The 15,366-nt window shown below is 48.0% G+C and overlaps 1 protein-coding gene across 1 annotated transcript in view; it reads right to left on the bottom strand.

Moving 5' to 3' along the window:
* Positions 1-11,773: 11,773 nt before the first annotated feature.
* Positions 11,774-15,366, bottom strand: part of Dpysl2 (dihydropyrimidinase like 2) — a 66,998-nt gene continuing 63,405 nt past the window's right edge. The window contains exon 14 of the mRNA XM_050121861.1: positions 11,774-14,338. Within this exon, the coding sequence (XP_049977818.1) occupies positions 14,247-14,338 (92 nt within the window). The 3' untranslated portion in view covers positions 11,774-14,246. The remainder of the gene's footprint in view (positions 14,339-15,366) is intronic.

The raw sequence follows: 15,366 nt of genomic DNA, 5'->3' as shown, positions 1-15,366 counted from the left end.
GGAGGGAGGGAAGGAGAAAGGAAAGGAGGGCGGGAGGAGGAAGGAGGAAGGAGGGAGAGAGGGATGGAGAAAGGAGGGAAAGGAGAGTATCTAACTACAGAACATAACCAGTGCTTAACACTTAAGGGGTTTTTTTTACATTTAATAATTTTTATTTAATTCTTTTCATATATTTTTGGCCCTGAATTTCCCTTTCCAAACTCCTCTTCCCGATTCTCCCCACCTGCCTACGCTTGATTCTTAGTTACATTGCAGGCACGCTGTTACAGAACGGGCTATCACCGGAAGATCATCTGAGCCATTAGGCCCAAAGGCTCGACTTACTCAGTGACTTCCTAGCTAAACAAACCACTTCCAGATCACACCCGGTCCCTAAACTCCCGGGTCAGTTTTGATCCCACATCGGGGAGTTCTGACTCCAGAGCCTCTGAAAGCTCGTCTCCGAGAGCGCCGGCGGTCCCGGTCATTCTAAGGCTCGTGCTCTGCCGCCATCTAGGGGCCAACTGCGCGCACTGCACAAGCTGGGTCGTTCATTCTCAATTCCCTGGCTTTCCTTTCTGTCCACCAGGTCTCTGTGACAGTGAAGTTAAGGCCACCAGGCAAAGCACTGCTGTCCTCAGAATGACCTCCGAGGGCTAGGACGCGCATTCTGGAAATGCCGGAAGCCCCAGAGTTTCTGTTTTTTGATACCACGCTGTCTGTTTTATAAGACAAGACCAGGGGTATTTAGCACCTATGTGTGGAAGAAATTGTTAAGCGCTATGGGCATCGAATAAAACATGTCTCTGTCCTTAAGGCTCTGATAACCGCATATAATATAAAACGGATATATGCTACTTCTGACACCCATGAGACCTGGAAGGCAAAGACTAAGGGTGCCCCCTCCCCCTCCCGCGCACGTGCGCACGCACACACAGGCGCCATGAGGGAGGTGTTTTTGGCTTGGGTCCTGGTGCATTTTTACACACCAGCTCATCTGGACCTCACATGACCATCCTTCAAAGGCGGAAGCTGAGAGTTTCCACAAGCAGCTTGCACACCCAGCACAGAACGAGGCAAGCAGAGAGCAGGCACTCAGACTCTGACTCCCCACTTGGGCCCACCAGGCAGTCACGTGCAGGATGCAAGCCAGCATCTCTGTCCATCTTCAGGCTGTGCCTGTCTCCTTTACTTTGGGCCACCCGCTGAGCTCTGCACACGGATGTGTGAGTCACTCCAGGAGTGCCTGTCGGACCGCATTCCACCCCCACTTCAAGTCTGAAAACAGAAGAATGACCATCCTAAGCTTTCAGTCATCTTGAGTCTTTCAAGACAGGCTACCCCTTCCCTTCATGACTTCCCAGAGGACAGCCACCCATGATGACGGGACAGCATCCTGGAATCAGCATCTCCCGAGTGCCAGATTGGTCCCCCAAGTGATGATAAACATCAGGACTTCCTCCAAGCATTCTGAAGAACCTGAATTGGGGTCAGGTGCACCATGTCTTGGCAAGAACCAGTAGCTACGCACGCCTCTTGCTCCCTGGCCCAGTTTCTCTTCTATTTAAGACTAAACTTCATGTCAGAACCTTGAGGAGAGACTTGGGGCGACACCGAACTCCTCTCTCTGTTCCTCTTCCCACGGTGGCCACAGGAATAGTCCTCCCTCCCTGGCTTCCACCATTCCATGTTGTGGAATATTCCTTTATGCAGGGTGAAGATGTGTCGCTGTGATTGGTTTAATAAAAAGATAAATGGCCAATAGCAGGGCAGGAGGTATGGGGGGGGAGCTGTGGGACACAGAGAGCACTGGGAGGAAGAAAGGGGGAGTCTCCAGCCAGACATGAAGGAGGCAAGATGGGCAGAAGAGAGTAAAGGTAACAGAGCCATGTAAGAGAATGTAGATTTTAAAATATGGGTTTATTTATGTTATAAGAGCCAGTCAGAAACAAGCCTAAGCTAAGGCTGAGTTTTCATCATTAATAAGAAGTCTCCGTGTGGTTATTTGGGAGCTGGCAGGTGGGATGGAGAAAGACTGGTTACAACTACACGTCTCTTTTTAATTGGTGTATTGTAGCAGATGGCCCTTGAGGGGCACCTTCTTGAAGCTGCTGGGACCCAGCTTTTGTCCTAAAATTCCAGTTACAAGTACACTTCTGTGCATGGTCCCAGAGCCCACACTCATCCGCACGAACCTCATCTCCTCATGACTACCAAAGATAGTTCCAGACAGGACACGTGCATTTCAAGCTTTGTCGTTCACTGAGAACAGAAGACTTGAGTTGGACAGACGGCTCTGCAGTCAATAGCATTCGCTGCCCTTGCAGAGGACCTGGGTTCTGCTGCCAGCACTCTCATTGGATGGTTTATAACCCCCTGCCGCTCCAATTCTGGCACTGTACTCCATCCTCTCTGGTCACTGACACCCACCCAGTGTGCATATGTACCTGCAGAAACTCTCACACATCCACAAAATAAAAACAAATAAGAGGAAACCATTTTTGAAACACTTGACTCTTTCACGTAGTTCTCCTAGCCTATTTCCAGATCCATGATTAGAGCTCACACCCTCCCCTGTCTTCCCAGTGCTGGGGTTATTGCTAGTGCAGCCGTTAGCTACTGGGGCAGCAACAGAACAGAGGAGAGCATTTCAAGCAGGCACTCAAGAGCAGAATTACACAGAGAGGCGTCACTGGCCCCCAAAGCGCTCAGAACTCTTATTCTACTACAAGGAGCAACTCCTTACCAAGTCAGTAAATGTTAACCCCCCTGGCACAAAGGTTTCCTGATCATTTTCTCAGGTGAGTTTCCATCAGTGGAGGTCTTTTTTTCCCCATCTTTCTCCTGACATCCCTAACCTGAAGTTCTCTGCCCCTCCCCCTCCCTTCTACCTTCTAACTCCAGGGCATTGACTTTTTTCTGCCAAGCTCTGTATGCTTGAGCTAGCAAGCCACGTTGAACATAACCTTTGCCCGTTGTTTGAGATGGTGTGCTCTTTTCTTCTGAGCAAAACACTTATAGACCACAGAGAAACTCCCTGTGTTATCTCCTGGGGGAGTCGCTTCTCATGGGATAAACCCAAGCATTAGTTTGCCAAGAGCGAGCCTCTACCTGGGCGGAAGATGGTGTCCTAGTTTCTTTGCCTGTGATAAATACCCTGACAAAAGCACCTGAGGAGAAGCAGATACTTTTAGACTCAGAGGTTAAGGCGCAATCCATCCAGGTGGGGGATTAAGGCAGAAACTTGCAGCAGCTGGTCACACTGTGGCCCCAACCTGAAAGCAAAGAGCTTGAAGGCAGGCATTCATCTCGGCTAGATGTCTCTTTTTATTACAGTATCCCAAGCCCAGGGATTGGTGCTGCCCCCTTTTAGACTGTATTTTTTAACACATTAAAGATAACCCCTTGTAGGCATGGCCAGAAGACCAGAATCTACAGGATAACTTTAGATTATGGGGAGTTGGTAATCAATGCTACAGATCACAGATGGGAGAGAACAAGGCAAGTGAAGGGCACTCTTTGGTTACAGGACATTGAGAAGTGAGCCACCTACTTTCAAAGCTACCAGAAGGTTCTATGGAGGCCACTGTGATAGACTGTCCCTAACAATCTTTCTCCACTACGGATTTGGGATGCTATACTGTGGGCCTGCCAGGCAAGATGAGCCTGCTGGTGCCGCAGCGGCACGGCTGTGTGAGAGAAACCAACTACTTTCCAATTGGATTGTGTTCCATTCCCAGGAATTCGTATGTGGTACTATGAAAATGAATGAAATTTATGCCCTGGCAATGCTGAAGCAGGCATGGGCAGCCCTTATACTGCGGTTCTATTGAACTCGTCCATATTGGGTTTCAGGGTCTAAGTTGATGAGGAGAATGACCAGGTCTCTTCCTCAAGAGGGCACCAGATCTCATTACAGATGGTTGTGAGCCACTTTGTGGTTGCTGGGAATTGAACTCAGGACCTTTAGAAGAACAAGCAGTGCTCTTAACCACTGAGCCATCTCAAGCCTGTAACTAGGGGGAGGACTGACCTTAATGCAGAAACTACATTTAGCGGTTTATTGCTAAATGAACATCATTTAATTTCCTTTCTGTCAAATTTCCTTTCTAACATTTATGTTTAAGCCCATAGATGGGTGCCGCTGCCTGCTTTGGCAGCGGGAGGTGGCTCTTGTCGAGACCCACAACTGGTCAAATTACTAAATCAAGTAGATTGTTGAATACCCAGCAACAAATGGAACATCAAGTCCATGACTCAGCAAAACTGTGGGGAAAGGGGCGGAAAGAGAACATCTGGGAGAAGGGGCAGAATTGTGAAATCCTGGCCTCCGGGAATAGCACTCTTGAACAATCAGCAGCTGTGATTATCTACACAAAAGCTGCACAAGATTGGGCCAAACAACATTCCATTATGGAAAAGGAGGGGGGGAGTACATAAAGTCCCACACTTCCCTGAAAATTTACTGACAATTAGGTGTTACCTGGGTAAGGAGAGGAGTTTTCTTTTTCTTTAATTTGTTTCTTTATTTACTTGGGGGAAAGAGGAAACTGCTACAAAACACGAGTGTGCAGGTCAGAGGACACGTTTGTGGAGTCAGTTCTCTCTTTCCACCTTTATGTGTGTTCAGGTGATATACAAGTGCCCTTAACCCCTGAGCCATTTTGGCAACCAAGAGGTGCCAGTGCGCTAACCAACCCATGTTCCTGTGAGCAAACCTAATGAAACCCATTTGTTGTGGAATATTAGTTTAAGATTGTTACTTTTTTTTTTTTTGCTGTGGAATATTTGTTTAATGAGGCAAAGATGTGTCGCATTCTTATGTTGCATTTGTTTAACTCTGTAAAGCTGTGTTACTTTGCCTGCCTAAAACATGTGATTGGTCTAATCAAGAGCTGGACAGCCAATAACAAGGCAGGAGAGGGATGGGCAGGGCTGCCAGCAGAGAGCATAAATAGAAGAAGAAATCTAGGCTTGAGGAAAAGAGAAGAATAGGAAGAGCTAGGAGCAAGAAAAGGAAGAGAGGGGCTGGAGAGATGGCTCAGTGGTTAAGAGCAGTGCCTGCTCTTCCAAAGGTCCTGAGTTCAATTCCCAGCAACCACATGGTGGCTCACAACCATCTGTAATGAGGTCTGGTGCCCTCTTCTGGCCTGCAGACACACACACAGACGGAATATTGTATATACAATAAATAAATAAATAAAAAAAAAAAAGAAAGAAAGAAAGAAAGAAAGAAAGAAAGAAAGAAAGAAAGAAAGAAAGAAAGAAAGAAAGAAAGAAAAGGAGGAGAGGAGGATGCCAGGGGCCAGTCACCCAGACACACAAACAGCCACGGAGTAAGAAGGAAAGAAGAATATAGAATAAAGAAAGGTAAAAAGCCCAAAGGCAAAATGTAGTTAAAGAGAAACTGGGCAATTTTAGTTTGAGAAGCTGGCTAGAAACAAGCCAAACTAAGGCCAGGCATTTATAAATAAGAATAGGTGTCTGTGTATTTATTTGCGAACTGGGTAATGGGCCCCCAAAGAATAAAAAAAAAGACTACACCCATTGAGGTGGGGCATGGGAGAATACAGTATCCATGCAATGAGAAAAAAAATGGCCTATGATGCATCTAGGGGTTACATGAAATCATTGTGAGATGTTTATATCCAAATCTTTGTCTACTTTCTACTGAGCTCTTGGAGACCATATCTTCTTTGTTATAGACTCCATCTGATAACAAGACTTTTCTGGGTTCAATTGAGATAAAAATATCATTTTATTCAAGATAAGTATCTCTTATAAGAATAAGCAAGATGAACTTAGAGCCTGGGAAGAGAAGGGAAGACAGTAAGCAGTTATCCCACAAGCATCCTATTTCCTTTTTCATATTCCTTTCCCTGAAATTAATTTCCATTCTGACTGGGTTCCTCCAACCAGAGAAGCTGGTTACCTTGGTCCTATGGAACAATGTGTGGATAAAACCATGGTTAGTATAAGTGAAGACCTAAGAGATACTGTTTGGGGAGAGTTCTCCTCAGTTTAGTAACTTTTTTTGTTGCATGACAATAAGCAACTTACAGGGGGGGATGGTTATATTTCTGCTCACAGGTCAAGGGTACAGTCCACCATGGTGGGAGAGGCATGGTGAAAGGAGTGTGTGGCAGCTAGTCATTTGTGTTAAGTGTGTGACAGCTTGGTGCTTGTGTTGAGCGTGTGACTGCGTTGAGCGTGTGACTGCGTTGAGCGTGTGACTGCGTTGAGCGTGTGACAACTCAGTGCTTGTGTTGAGCGTGTGACTGCTGGTCTGTTGTGTTGAGCGTGTGACTGCTGGTTGCTTTTGTTGATCAGAAAATCTTTAGGAAGTGGATCCTCCCTGGAGGAAATGAGTCATTGTGAAGAGCATTGTGAAGGGGGGGGGGGCATGAAAAAGCAAAGGAGAGATGAAATTAACCACGGAGTGGAGAGGACGCTGGAGAGTTGCGAGCCACTGGTGTTACAGAACTAACAGAGGGGACCGTTTATACAGAGCAGAGCACACACATACACACACACCTTCCAGCTTGAGATTGGACCTTGAGCTCACACACACTCTTGCTATGGAGCCCTGCAAACTGTCAGCCTCATCAGAAATAAAACAAACACGGCCACTGGACTGTGAACTTGAAATCTCCAAACCTCTCGTTTAAACAGTCCCTTTCTCTTAATGAGTCGTCTGCCTTTGGTGTTGGGTTGCAGTACTGCAATGCCAGCTATTACCCCTAAAGAAGGAAGAGGAACTGAGACAGAAGCAACAATTAACCTGCAGCCATCCTAAAGAATGTGCAGACCGAGATGAGGAGGGAAAAGGGGGGTACTGTGCACTGGCCAAGGGGTCTTATTGGATAATGAATTGATCGTGGACACATCTATAGAGCTGGATGTGAGAGGTTCACTTGAGAAAAAGCAGAGGAAGGCAGACGCTCAGAGGGAAGCGTGGACAAATGGAAAGAAAACTAGGTGGCCCACTGGGTTTCCACAGCACATTCGCACAGGGCAGTGCCTGGAGAGAAGCTAGGCACCCGTGGCTGAGCCATGGTTCCCACTCAGTCTTTACTGGCAGGCACTGGCATGGATTACCAGGGAACACTCAAGCCACGGACAGGTCGACTCCCCCTCTGTGGAGTCAGCCTTTGGATTCAGACTGTGGACACAGGCTGGTTGGCCAAGAGACTATAACTGGGGCTGTTATTCAGGTCCAAGTGGGGGGCATAGGTTGGAGGAAATTATGAAACCTATATCAAAAGCTAAAGTGCCTACCACTTGATCCTGGGGGTACAGAGGAGAAACTAGGGAGTGGCTAATGCAGGTGGAGACCATAGGGTGGGAAGGATGAGTGGAGGGTGCACGTGGTGGGAGAGAGAAGGCTGTGGATCCATCTTCCTTTCCTCCTGTGAGATGGTGCTCTGTGCTCAGCGGAGAGTCTGACCTCCTCGTCCTGTTCCCGCTTCAGATGCGGGACATCTAGGACTGCGTTGCCAGCTTTCTCATTCCTGCTTAAGCACATGAGAGGAAGGATGCATCTCCTCCCAGCAGAGGGCGCACAACATCACAGAGAAGTGGGAGAGAGCAGCGCTTTCTCCCCTAGACATCTGCACGTGCATGATAAAGGCATCTTTGGGGTGAGAGGGAGACCCAAGAGGACCATCAGAACGGGAAAGCTAGGAAGACAGCTCAGTCACTAAGTGTTTGTTGTGTGAGCATGAGGGCTTGATTTCAGTGCCCAGAACCCATGTAAAAAGCCTTGTGATTATGGTGCAGAGGAGACAGAGACGGGAGGATCCTGCAGGCTTACTGGTCAACCAGCAAACAGCATAATCAGTGGGTCCAAGATAATGGGAGATCCTGTCTCAAAGGGGGAGGAAAGAAAGTCGATGACATCCTGAGGATTGTTACCTGAGGGTGGCATCTGGCTTCTAGCACATGCGCAGAGAGAGAGAGAGAGACTGCATCTGAGTCCATGCTTAGAAAAAGTGTAAGAGGATAAGATTTCAAGTGCATTCAGAGCACATTTGAATGTATATTCATATGTACATATGAATATATAATATATAGTGTGTGTGTAGTGTGTGTGTGTGTGTGAGTGAGTGTGTGTGTGATCTAGGAATAAAGAAGATAAAACTCAAATCCTCAGTCCCCAGACAAGGTCATGACTGGAGGAACATATGGGACTATATAGACGTCTTCTCTGCCCTCCATCTCTTCCTCCTGAACAAGTCATGATGGCTGTGGGCCTGCATGAAACACGTGCTTGTTAGGACAAAGGTCATTTCTGTAACTTTGACACCAGTGGGGCTCAGGTGTCAGGGCTCTGTCATGTATTGTCTGGTCATAACACTTCATAAGCCCTGGTGCGAGGTCTTCTCCAGTCCTCCACAGGTTCCTCTCACGAGCCCTCAGGCTAAGCAGCTGTGAGCCGAAGCTGGGCTTCTTCCAGCAGCAGCAGAGCCCTTGGCGCTCAGGGCTCTCCTCGTCTGTCACCCCTGTGGACGCCAGCCCTACCCTGATGCCAGAGTTTGATCAAGTAGCAAGGCATCTAGTATCTAGGTCACTTTGCCCTTTTCAAATGTTTGGGGGTTTTTTTGCAAAGGATTCTCATAGGCATTATTGTACTTACAGCCCGAGGTAAGTAAAATAAGGCAAGACACATTTCTGTCTCGGGCTAGCTAGCCACTTATGGAGGGAAAGGCTGGGTTACTTAATGCACAGAGCAAGTAAGAGGTGTATCTTCAATTGCCATCATCCACGCGCTCTTCTGAGATCCTGGACGGGAAGGTAGGGGTGAGAGGGTGGAGAGCACTAGGGAAACAGACTGTGCAGGCTGTCAGGCAGGGGGGAATGTGGGCAAGCCAGCTGTGCAAACTAAAGTGTGCAGGATGACCACACAGTGCAAATTCGGAGACCGAAATGTGTTTTCTGCATCTCTTGTGGATCTATTCTAGCTTCTTATTTCCTTGCCATTGTCTACTTTGTTTATATTGCTATCACTCTCATAATTACTCATTTATAATAATGGCTTTCTGTCGAGGAAATCCAGTTTGCCTTTTGTTTCTCTTTTCTCCACATATTTTTGATTGAGTGGAGTGGCGTGTGCCTGTCATTTCAGCACTCAGGAAACAGAGGCAGAGGCAGAAGAATCATGGGTTCAAGGCCAGGCTGAGATACCTAAGGAAACGGTGTCTCCAAAAAGCACATATACTTGAGGGGTCAAGAAAGGGCTCAGTGGTTAAGGGTACTTGCTGCTCTTGCAAAGGATCCAGGTTCAGATCCCAGCACCTCCTGAATGGTGGCTCACGATCATCTGTAACTACAGTGCCAGGGCATCTGATACATTCTTCTGGCCTCCTTAGGTCTTTCTGCAATATTAAGTTCTCCCTTGAAAGCACGTGTGTGTGTGTGTGTGTGTGTGTGTGTGTGTGTGTGTGTTTCCTGGTCCCAGGATTGCAGACTCAAAGCTGCTTCTAAGAAAACTGCCTTGACTCTCTGTGCTCCGTCTCCTTATCACTTCGCCAGCACAATGGCCTCTTCTTCATGACTTTTTGCAAAGATTAGCTCTGTTAATGAACACACAGCTCAGAGCACACAGTGTCATAATGGATGCTAGCTGTCAGCTGCGTGACTTTAACCAACAGACTGCTTGGAAACAATGGAGACCATCTCCAACTTCCCCTACATCTCCAATAGTCTTTGCGGTCACCCAAAGCAAACCTTGAGTGATTATCAATCATTTCTTGGTATTTAGATTCTTAGAAGGGACACAGAGGACACTGTTTCTAGCAGTGTCCTGGTGTCCCTTTGCACTTCCCTGTCCCCCTTCCCCGTACTCCATCCCTGGCTTGCATTCACCAAAGGGCAGGGAAAGCTGGGGACTGAGCAGGTGAGCCGACTCCCAGGTCCTGTACTGAGAGCCAGGTTTTCTACATACACTCCTGCTTAGGAGCAAGATGGGGGCTGAACCCCATCACAGCCAATGGGAGAAGAGCCAGCTCTGCCTCTCCTAAGAGAACGCATGCTACGGAGCCTTGCCAGCCTTGCCTGCGGATGGGGCCTTGGCTCGGAGCAGTGCAAGGCTTAACCACAAGTTCAAGGCGAGGCATGTCACAGACTTCCTAGCTCGCCCCTCATATTTTCTCCCGTCCTCCTTGAGCTTTTATGCATGTGTCTAGAACAGCTGTTCTCAACCAGTGAGTCACGACCCCATGGGGGTTGCGTATCAAATATTTACATTACAATTCATAACAGTAGCAGAATTACAGTCACGATGTAGCAACAAAATAATTTTATGGTTGTGGGGGGGGGTAGGGGGCAGCCAGCCCAACATGAAGAACTGTATTAAAGGGTCACAGCATCAGGGAGATGGAGAACCACTAGTGTAGAGTGAAATCTACCAACAGGAACACAGTTGCCTGGACTTAACCATGCCACTAGCTACCTGGCCCATCTCTAGACCAGCCTCCTCCAGCATGCCCCCTCGCCACGTTAAGAGTGGCTGACAGTGGATGAGACGCTCCCAGCCACAGCCTGGAGCACAGCTCAGTATCTGGATCACTTTCAGTCCCTGTCCAAGTAGATCCGCACCTCTTAGTGCCTGAAGGGGCTTCTGTGGGGCCTATCCTGCACAGAGCAGTCTCCTGAGGGGCTGAGTGGCCTTGTGAGCTAGAGCCCACAGGCCCTTCTTGGTGTGAGTGGAGTCTGGGAGATGACGGGATGGAGCTGGGCTCTTCATTATCCCCACACAGGTCCCTCATGTTGAAGACTTCCCGCTCCCCTTTCTCACATTTGTTAGGCAGCCCCACATACTCGACACTGGCTCCCAGGAGAACCCAAGCCTTTCGTTCTGGAACCACCATCTCAATTAAAGACCATTTCACTCTTAACTATAGTCAGTGTTGTGACTGATTTTTGTAGTTCACTGGGAGTGTTTAAGGGTTCCAAGCAGGTGCCTTGATCTCATCTCTTTCCTTGTAATAACACTGTCTTTTTCTTTTCACTGATATTTTCTTGAAGGGAGGACCTCATGACGTCACCCAGTCTTGCCTCAGCCTCCTGAGTGTTTGACATTTATCCTAATGAACCATCAGGCTGGGCTTGTATGATTCTGAATTTTACCTCATATCCAGTTTAGATGATGATGATGTTACAAGGTGTTATGGGGCCCAGGGGTAAACCAGCCCTATCATAGGATGTTCCAGGGCGCCCAAAGCACGCTCCTTCTTCAGCCAGAGCCAATGCGACCTGAAGCACGGAACTGAGAGCCCAGCATGCCTCTCACCCTTACCAGCATCCTCCACCCTGGGCTGAGGGTAGAAGCCTAGGTCTCACTCTTCGTTTTTACATCGCCTCCCCTGAGGTGTCAGGACACACTAGGCGGTCTTCTTTCTCTCCTCCCCCCCCCCCAACTAATTGGAAGATTTCTCATAAAAACATTGGAAGGAAGCCCAGCGCCTACCCAGAACACCTGCCTCAGCTCATGTGGCCCCACCTGGATCCCAAGCTTGCACTTGGCGTGGCACTCCTGGATGCTCAGGTCCTCCTCTCCAGGATGGGGTTTCAGACACTGATCCTCAGCCTCCGTGGCCCTCGGCCCCCAGATGTGGCATTGTCTTGGATGAGACCTCATCCTGCCACCAGGGTTTCCATAGCAACCTGTGGCATGGGGGTAAGCACTCAGGAGCTGGTCCACGGCCTGAATCTAAGCCACGCCCTGAGCTTCCCCATGAGTAACTTCAGAGAGGAAGCAGGTACACTGTAAGGGTCTCAATACAGACAACGCCTCTGAAACAACCACATTCTGCTTTATTGGGTGTTCAGTGGTAATATAACACAGACTTCTTCTTAAGGAATAATAAACACGAGACTTGTATTTTTACCATAATTATTTTGCCATTAAGACAGCGGTTACAAAAAAATAAAACAAAAAAATTTTTTTTTGAAAAAAAAAAAAAAAACCGAAGTACCTTCCTGGCTACACACATGATCAGCTTTAGCACTGAAAGGTCCCCCCCCCTCATGGGTCACAATCACAAGTTCAAGGGTTAAAAACCATCTAGCAGTAAATCCTACATTGATTTAGAGCATCAAGTCACTGCAGTTATTCAGTTCTGAGACACTGTGCTGACTTATCTTAGCATTTACATTGGACATTCATTTAACAGACACAGAGAGCGAGCCGACGGGCAAACATGCTTACACGGACTGCGGGAATCTTCAGGTTTGAAACTGTTTGGTTTGGTTTGGTTTTTAAGAAAATGATCTAAAAGCAACCGACAGGGCCACGGCCCCGAACAAGAAACAGCAGGAAGACGGTGAGAATTGAAGAGCTGCGAGGGTTTCTCAGAACCCAAACAAACGAACAGAAAGGTGGTTTCCAACTTGTTCAAATTTCCTCTCTAAGTGCAGGTAACGGGGGCGGGAGAAAAGCAAATATATTAAGTCAACCAATGTTTAAAAGTGCCGGTTACCTTTAAAAACAACAAAAGTTAACAACAAACCAAAACCCCAACCAATAACCCCAAAGGCAAAATGTGTGGACACTCGAAGCGTCACTGTGTTCTGAGGCCCTCACATACACAGCAGACTGGATTCGTAAAGGGCCTGTGGACCTAACACTGCTCACACGGACCTGGAAACACGTTTGGAAGGAAGTATGACAGAAGTCGGCAAATACAGAAAGAAGCCAGCTAGTGAAAAAGCTGTCACTGCGACAGGAAGAGGAAGGGTGACAGACATGAGGTGACAATGGTCTCTAAGTGGGTCATGCATTCAATCCGTAGTTTTCTTCCCATGAGATACTGTTTCCTAAGACAGGCTTTTTCCTCTTGTAAAACAGGCTTGAAGTCTAACTATTCCCCCCAAGATTTCCACCCTTAGAAGGGCTTCCCACATCATGTTAGACTTTTTGAAATAACTGGACAGAAAAAGAAATGTTCCCTCCTGCACACACACACACACACACACACACACACACACACACGCATGCATGCACACACTGAAGAGACCTAGGGTTCGAGAATTCTCAGCTTTTCCTGGGAAAAACTGGGAAGGGTTCCTCCACAGAGACACTGGCCCCAGCTTGGTTGGTTCCTCCACAGAGACACTTGGCCTCAGCTTGGTAGGGTCATATGAGCTTGAGAACTGGATTTACAGATTTGACCAGGACCCCTGTCACTTCTGCGGCCTAATTCTTCTTCACGTTTCCGCACATGTGACTCTGCTCTGGGCCCACACATGACAATATTGGTATCGTAATCCAGGTCACCCCTGTGTCTGGCAAGCCTCAAACTCAGACACCTCCTAGTGATGGGAACTGGGTAGCACCAATCTTAACAGAAACCTGGACCGCACAAAACTATGGCCGTGGGTACAAAACTAGGTAGGGTCCTCCCAGGCTGTGCCTGCGGCCAAATCGCAATGCCCGGCTTTAAGGGCAGGCCAAGGGGTAAGGAGAAAAAAACACTGTCGGGGAAACGCAAAGCAATCACAATCTCTCCGTGAGTGCAGGAGAAAAAGCCAGAACAGACAGAAGTTGTGGGAAAAGGGTGAGGAGAACCCTCAAAAGGTCTAATCCGCCGCAAAATCTAGGTCAATGAAGAAAACTCGCCTCTTCACAACAGCTGACCCGGAAGAGTAAGGGATGGCAATGGAGATGCGTGGAGCTTCTCCAGAGGGGCAGCAGCAGCCTGCCAACCTCGGATCTGCGCTATGGTTACATAATTGCATCATTAGGATGTCCAGTTCAAGACCCGTGGATTAATATTGAATCAGGCTTTCAATTTAGTATTAAAAAAAAAACCCTCCCTTATCCCTCCCCATCCCATCCCTCCCCAGCCCCACAAAGAAAACCCTTTTTTAAAAAATATTTTAAAAGAAAAGAAGGCAGCTCAGGGCAATTCACTATATCTTCCCAGGACAGGAAGGTGCTAACCACACAGCCGAGGGTGTGGTGGGGCACCCTCGCTGGGATCTGCTTGGTGGTGTGTGTCTGCGTGTGAGATGCAGCTCCGTGTGGGGTGGGTGACTAGGCTTGGGTGTGGTGTTCACAACTGTGTAGGGGCTTGGGTGAGCGAATTCAGAAACTCCAAGGGGAGACCGAGTGTGGGGGGCCCAAGAGGAAGCCCCAGGAACTGGCTGCCCACAGCAACTATCACAGGCTCTTTAAAATAAAAAAAAAAAAATGGAAGGAAGGAAGTCTCAGAATGTCCTCAGGTGTCCCATCCCCCGTCCCCATGTGGCCTGCAGGCCCAGGGGCTTTAGCCCAGGCTGGTGATGTTGGCACGGCCACCAGGGGGCGCCACGATGCGCTGGGTGGTGCGGCGGGGAATGTTGTCGTCAATCTGAGCACCTAGGAAAAAGTTAAAACAAAGGTGAAATCAAATCAGACTCCTGAGGTCTGCTCAGGTACACTCCTGGGGGAAAAACTGAACCAAGCACACACAACCTTACCCCTTCTCCCAAACCTCACTAAAGGTTCAAACTACAGGAAGTAGAGTGGACCCCCATTCAGCCCACAGGTCATACTTGGTGCAAGCGATATCTTCCGGGGAAAGCAGTTAGATTCAAGGTCCTAGTGAGTACGGCTCTTTGAGGACCCACGGCTCTTCACTCAGGAAGAGTACAAATGGTCCGGGTCAAGAATGCTGGATCTGAAGCTCCCAAACCCAAAATGCCCTAAACTCTAAAAGCACTTGAGAGCTGACATGATGTAACAGTGGAAAATTCCACACCTGACCTGCTAGGACGGACTGTAGTCAAACCTGGCATATTAAAAACATTGTATGAAATCCCCTTCAAGACTTTGTCACGTATATATGAAACACAGATGCACTGTGTGTTTGTTTCATAGGAAGGGGTGGGGTCCATGCACATAAGTGCAGTGCCTGAGGAGGCCAGCAGAGGGCACTGGATCTCCTGGAGATGGAGTTACAAGTGGTTGCAAGCCACCTGAGCATGGTCGCTAGGAACAAACTTGGGTCCCCCACAAGATCAGAGTTTACTCTTAACTGCTGAGCCATCTGCCCTGCCCACATGTTATGTTTGGGTCTGGGTCTTAGTCACAAAATATTTCATTATCTACATGATACTTTTCTAATTTGAAAAATGCAAGCATTTCTTCCACAGAAAGGTCTGGCAACCTGCGCCATCTAGGTAAATAACATGGCGATAGATAGGCCTTGTGACGGATCTCATACTTTAGGGACAAAACTGTGGCTTAAGGGCCTGTCTCCCAAACCAAAACACCTCGAAGAGTCCCGAAAGTGGGAAATTCCTCATCCACCAGTAACACAAAAGGTATGTTCTAAAACCCAGCAGATGTGGCAAGAAAAGGGAGTGTGTGTAATAAACCGTGCTGTTGACAGGCCACGGGACGTG

Source organism: Alexandromys fortis, unplaced genomic scaffold (assembly GCF_014885135.2).
Source record: "Alexandromys fortis isolate MF-2015 unplaced genomic scaffold, M_Fortis_MF-2015_v1.1 scaffold_203, whole genome shotgun sequence".
NCBI classification, from domain to species: Eukaryota; Metazoa; Chordata; class Mammalia; order Rodentia; family Cricetidae; genus Alexandromys; species Alexandromys fortis.
Note: the sequence above shows the minus strand (reverse complement) of the source record. Positions and strands in the feature narration are given on the sequence as shown.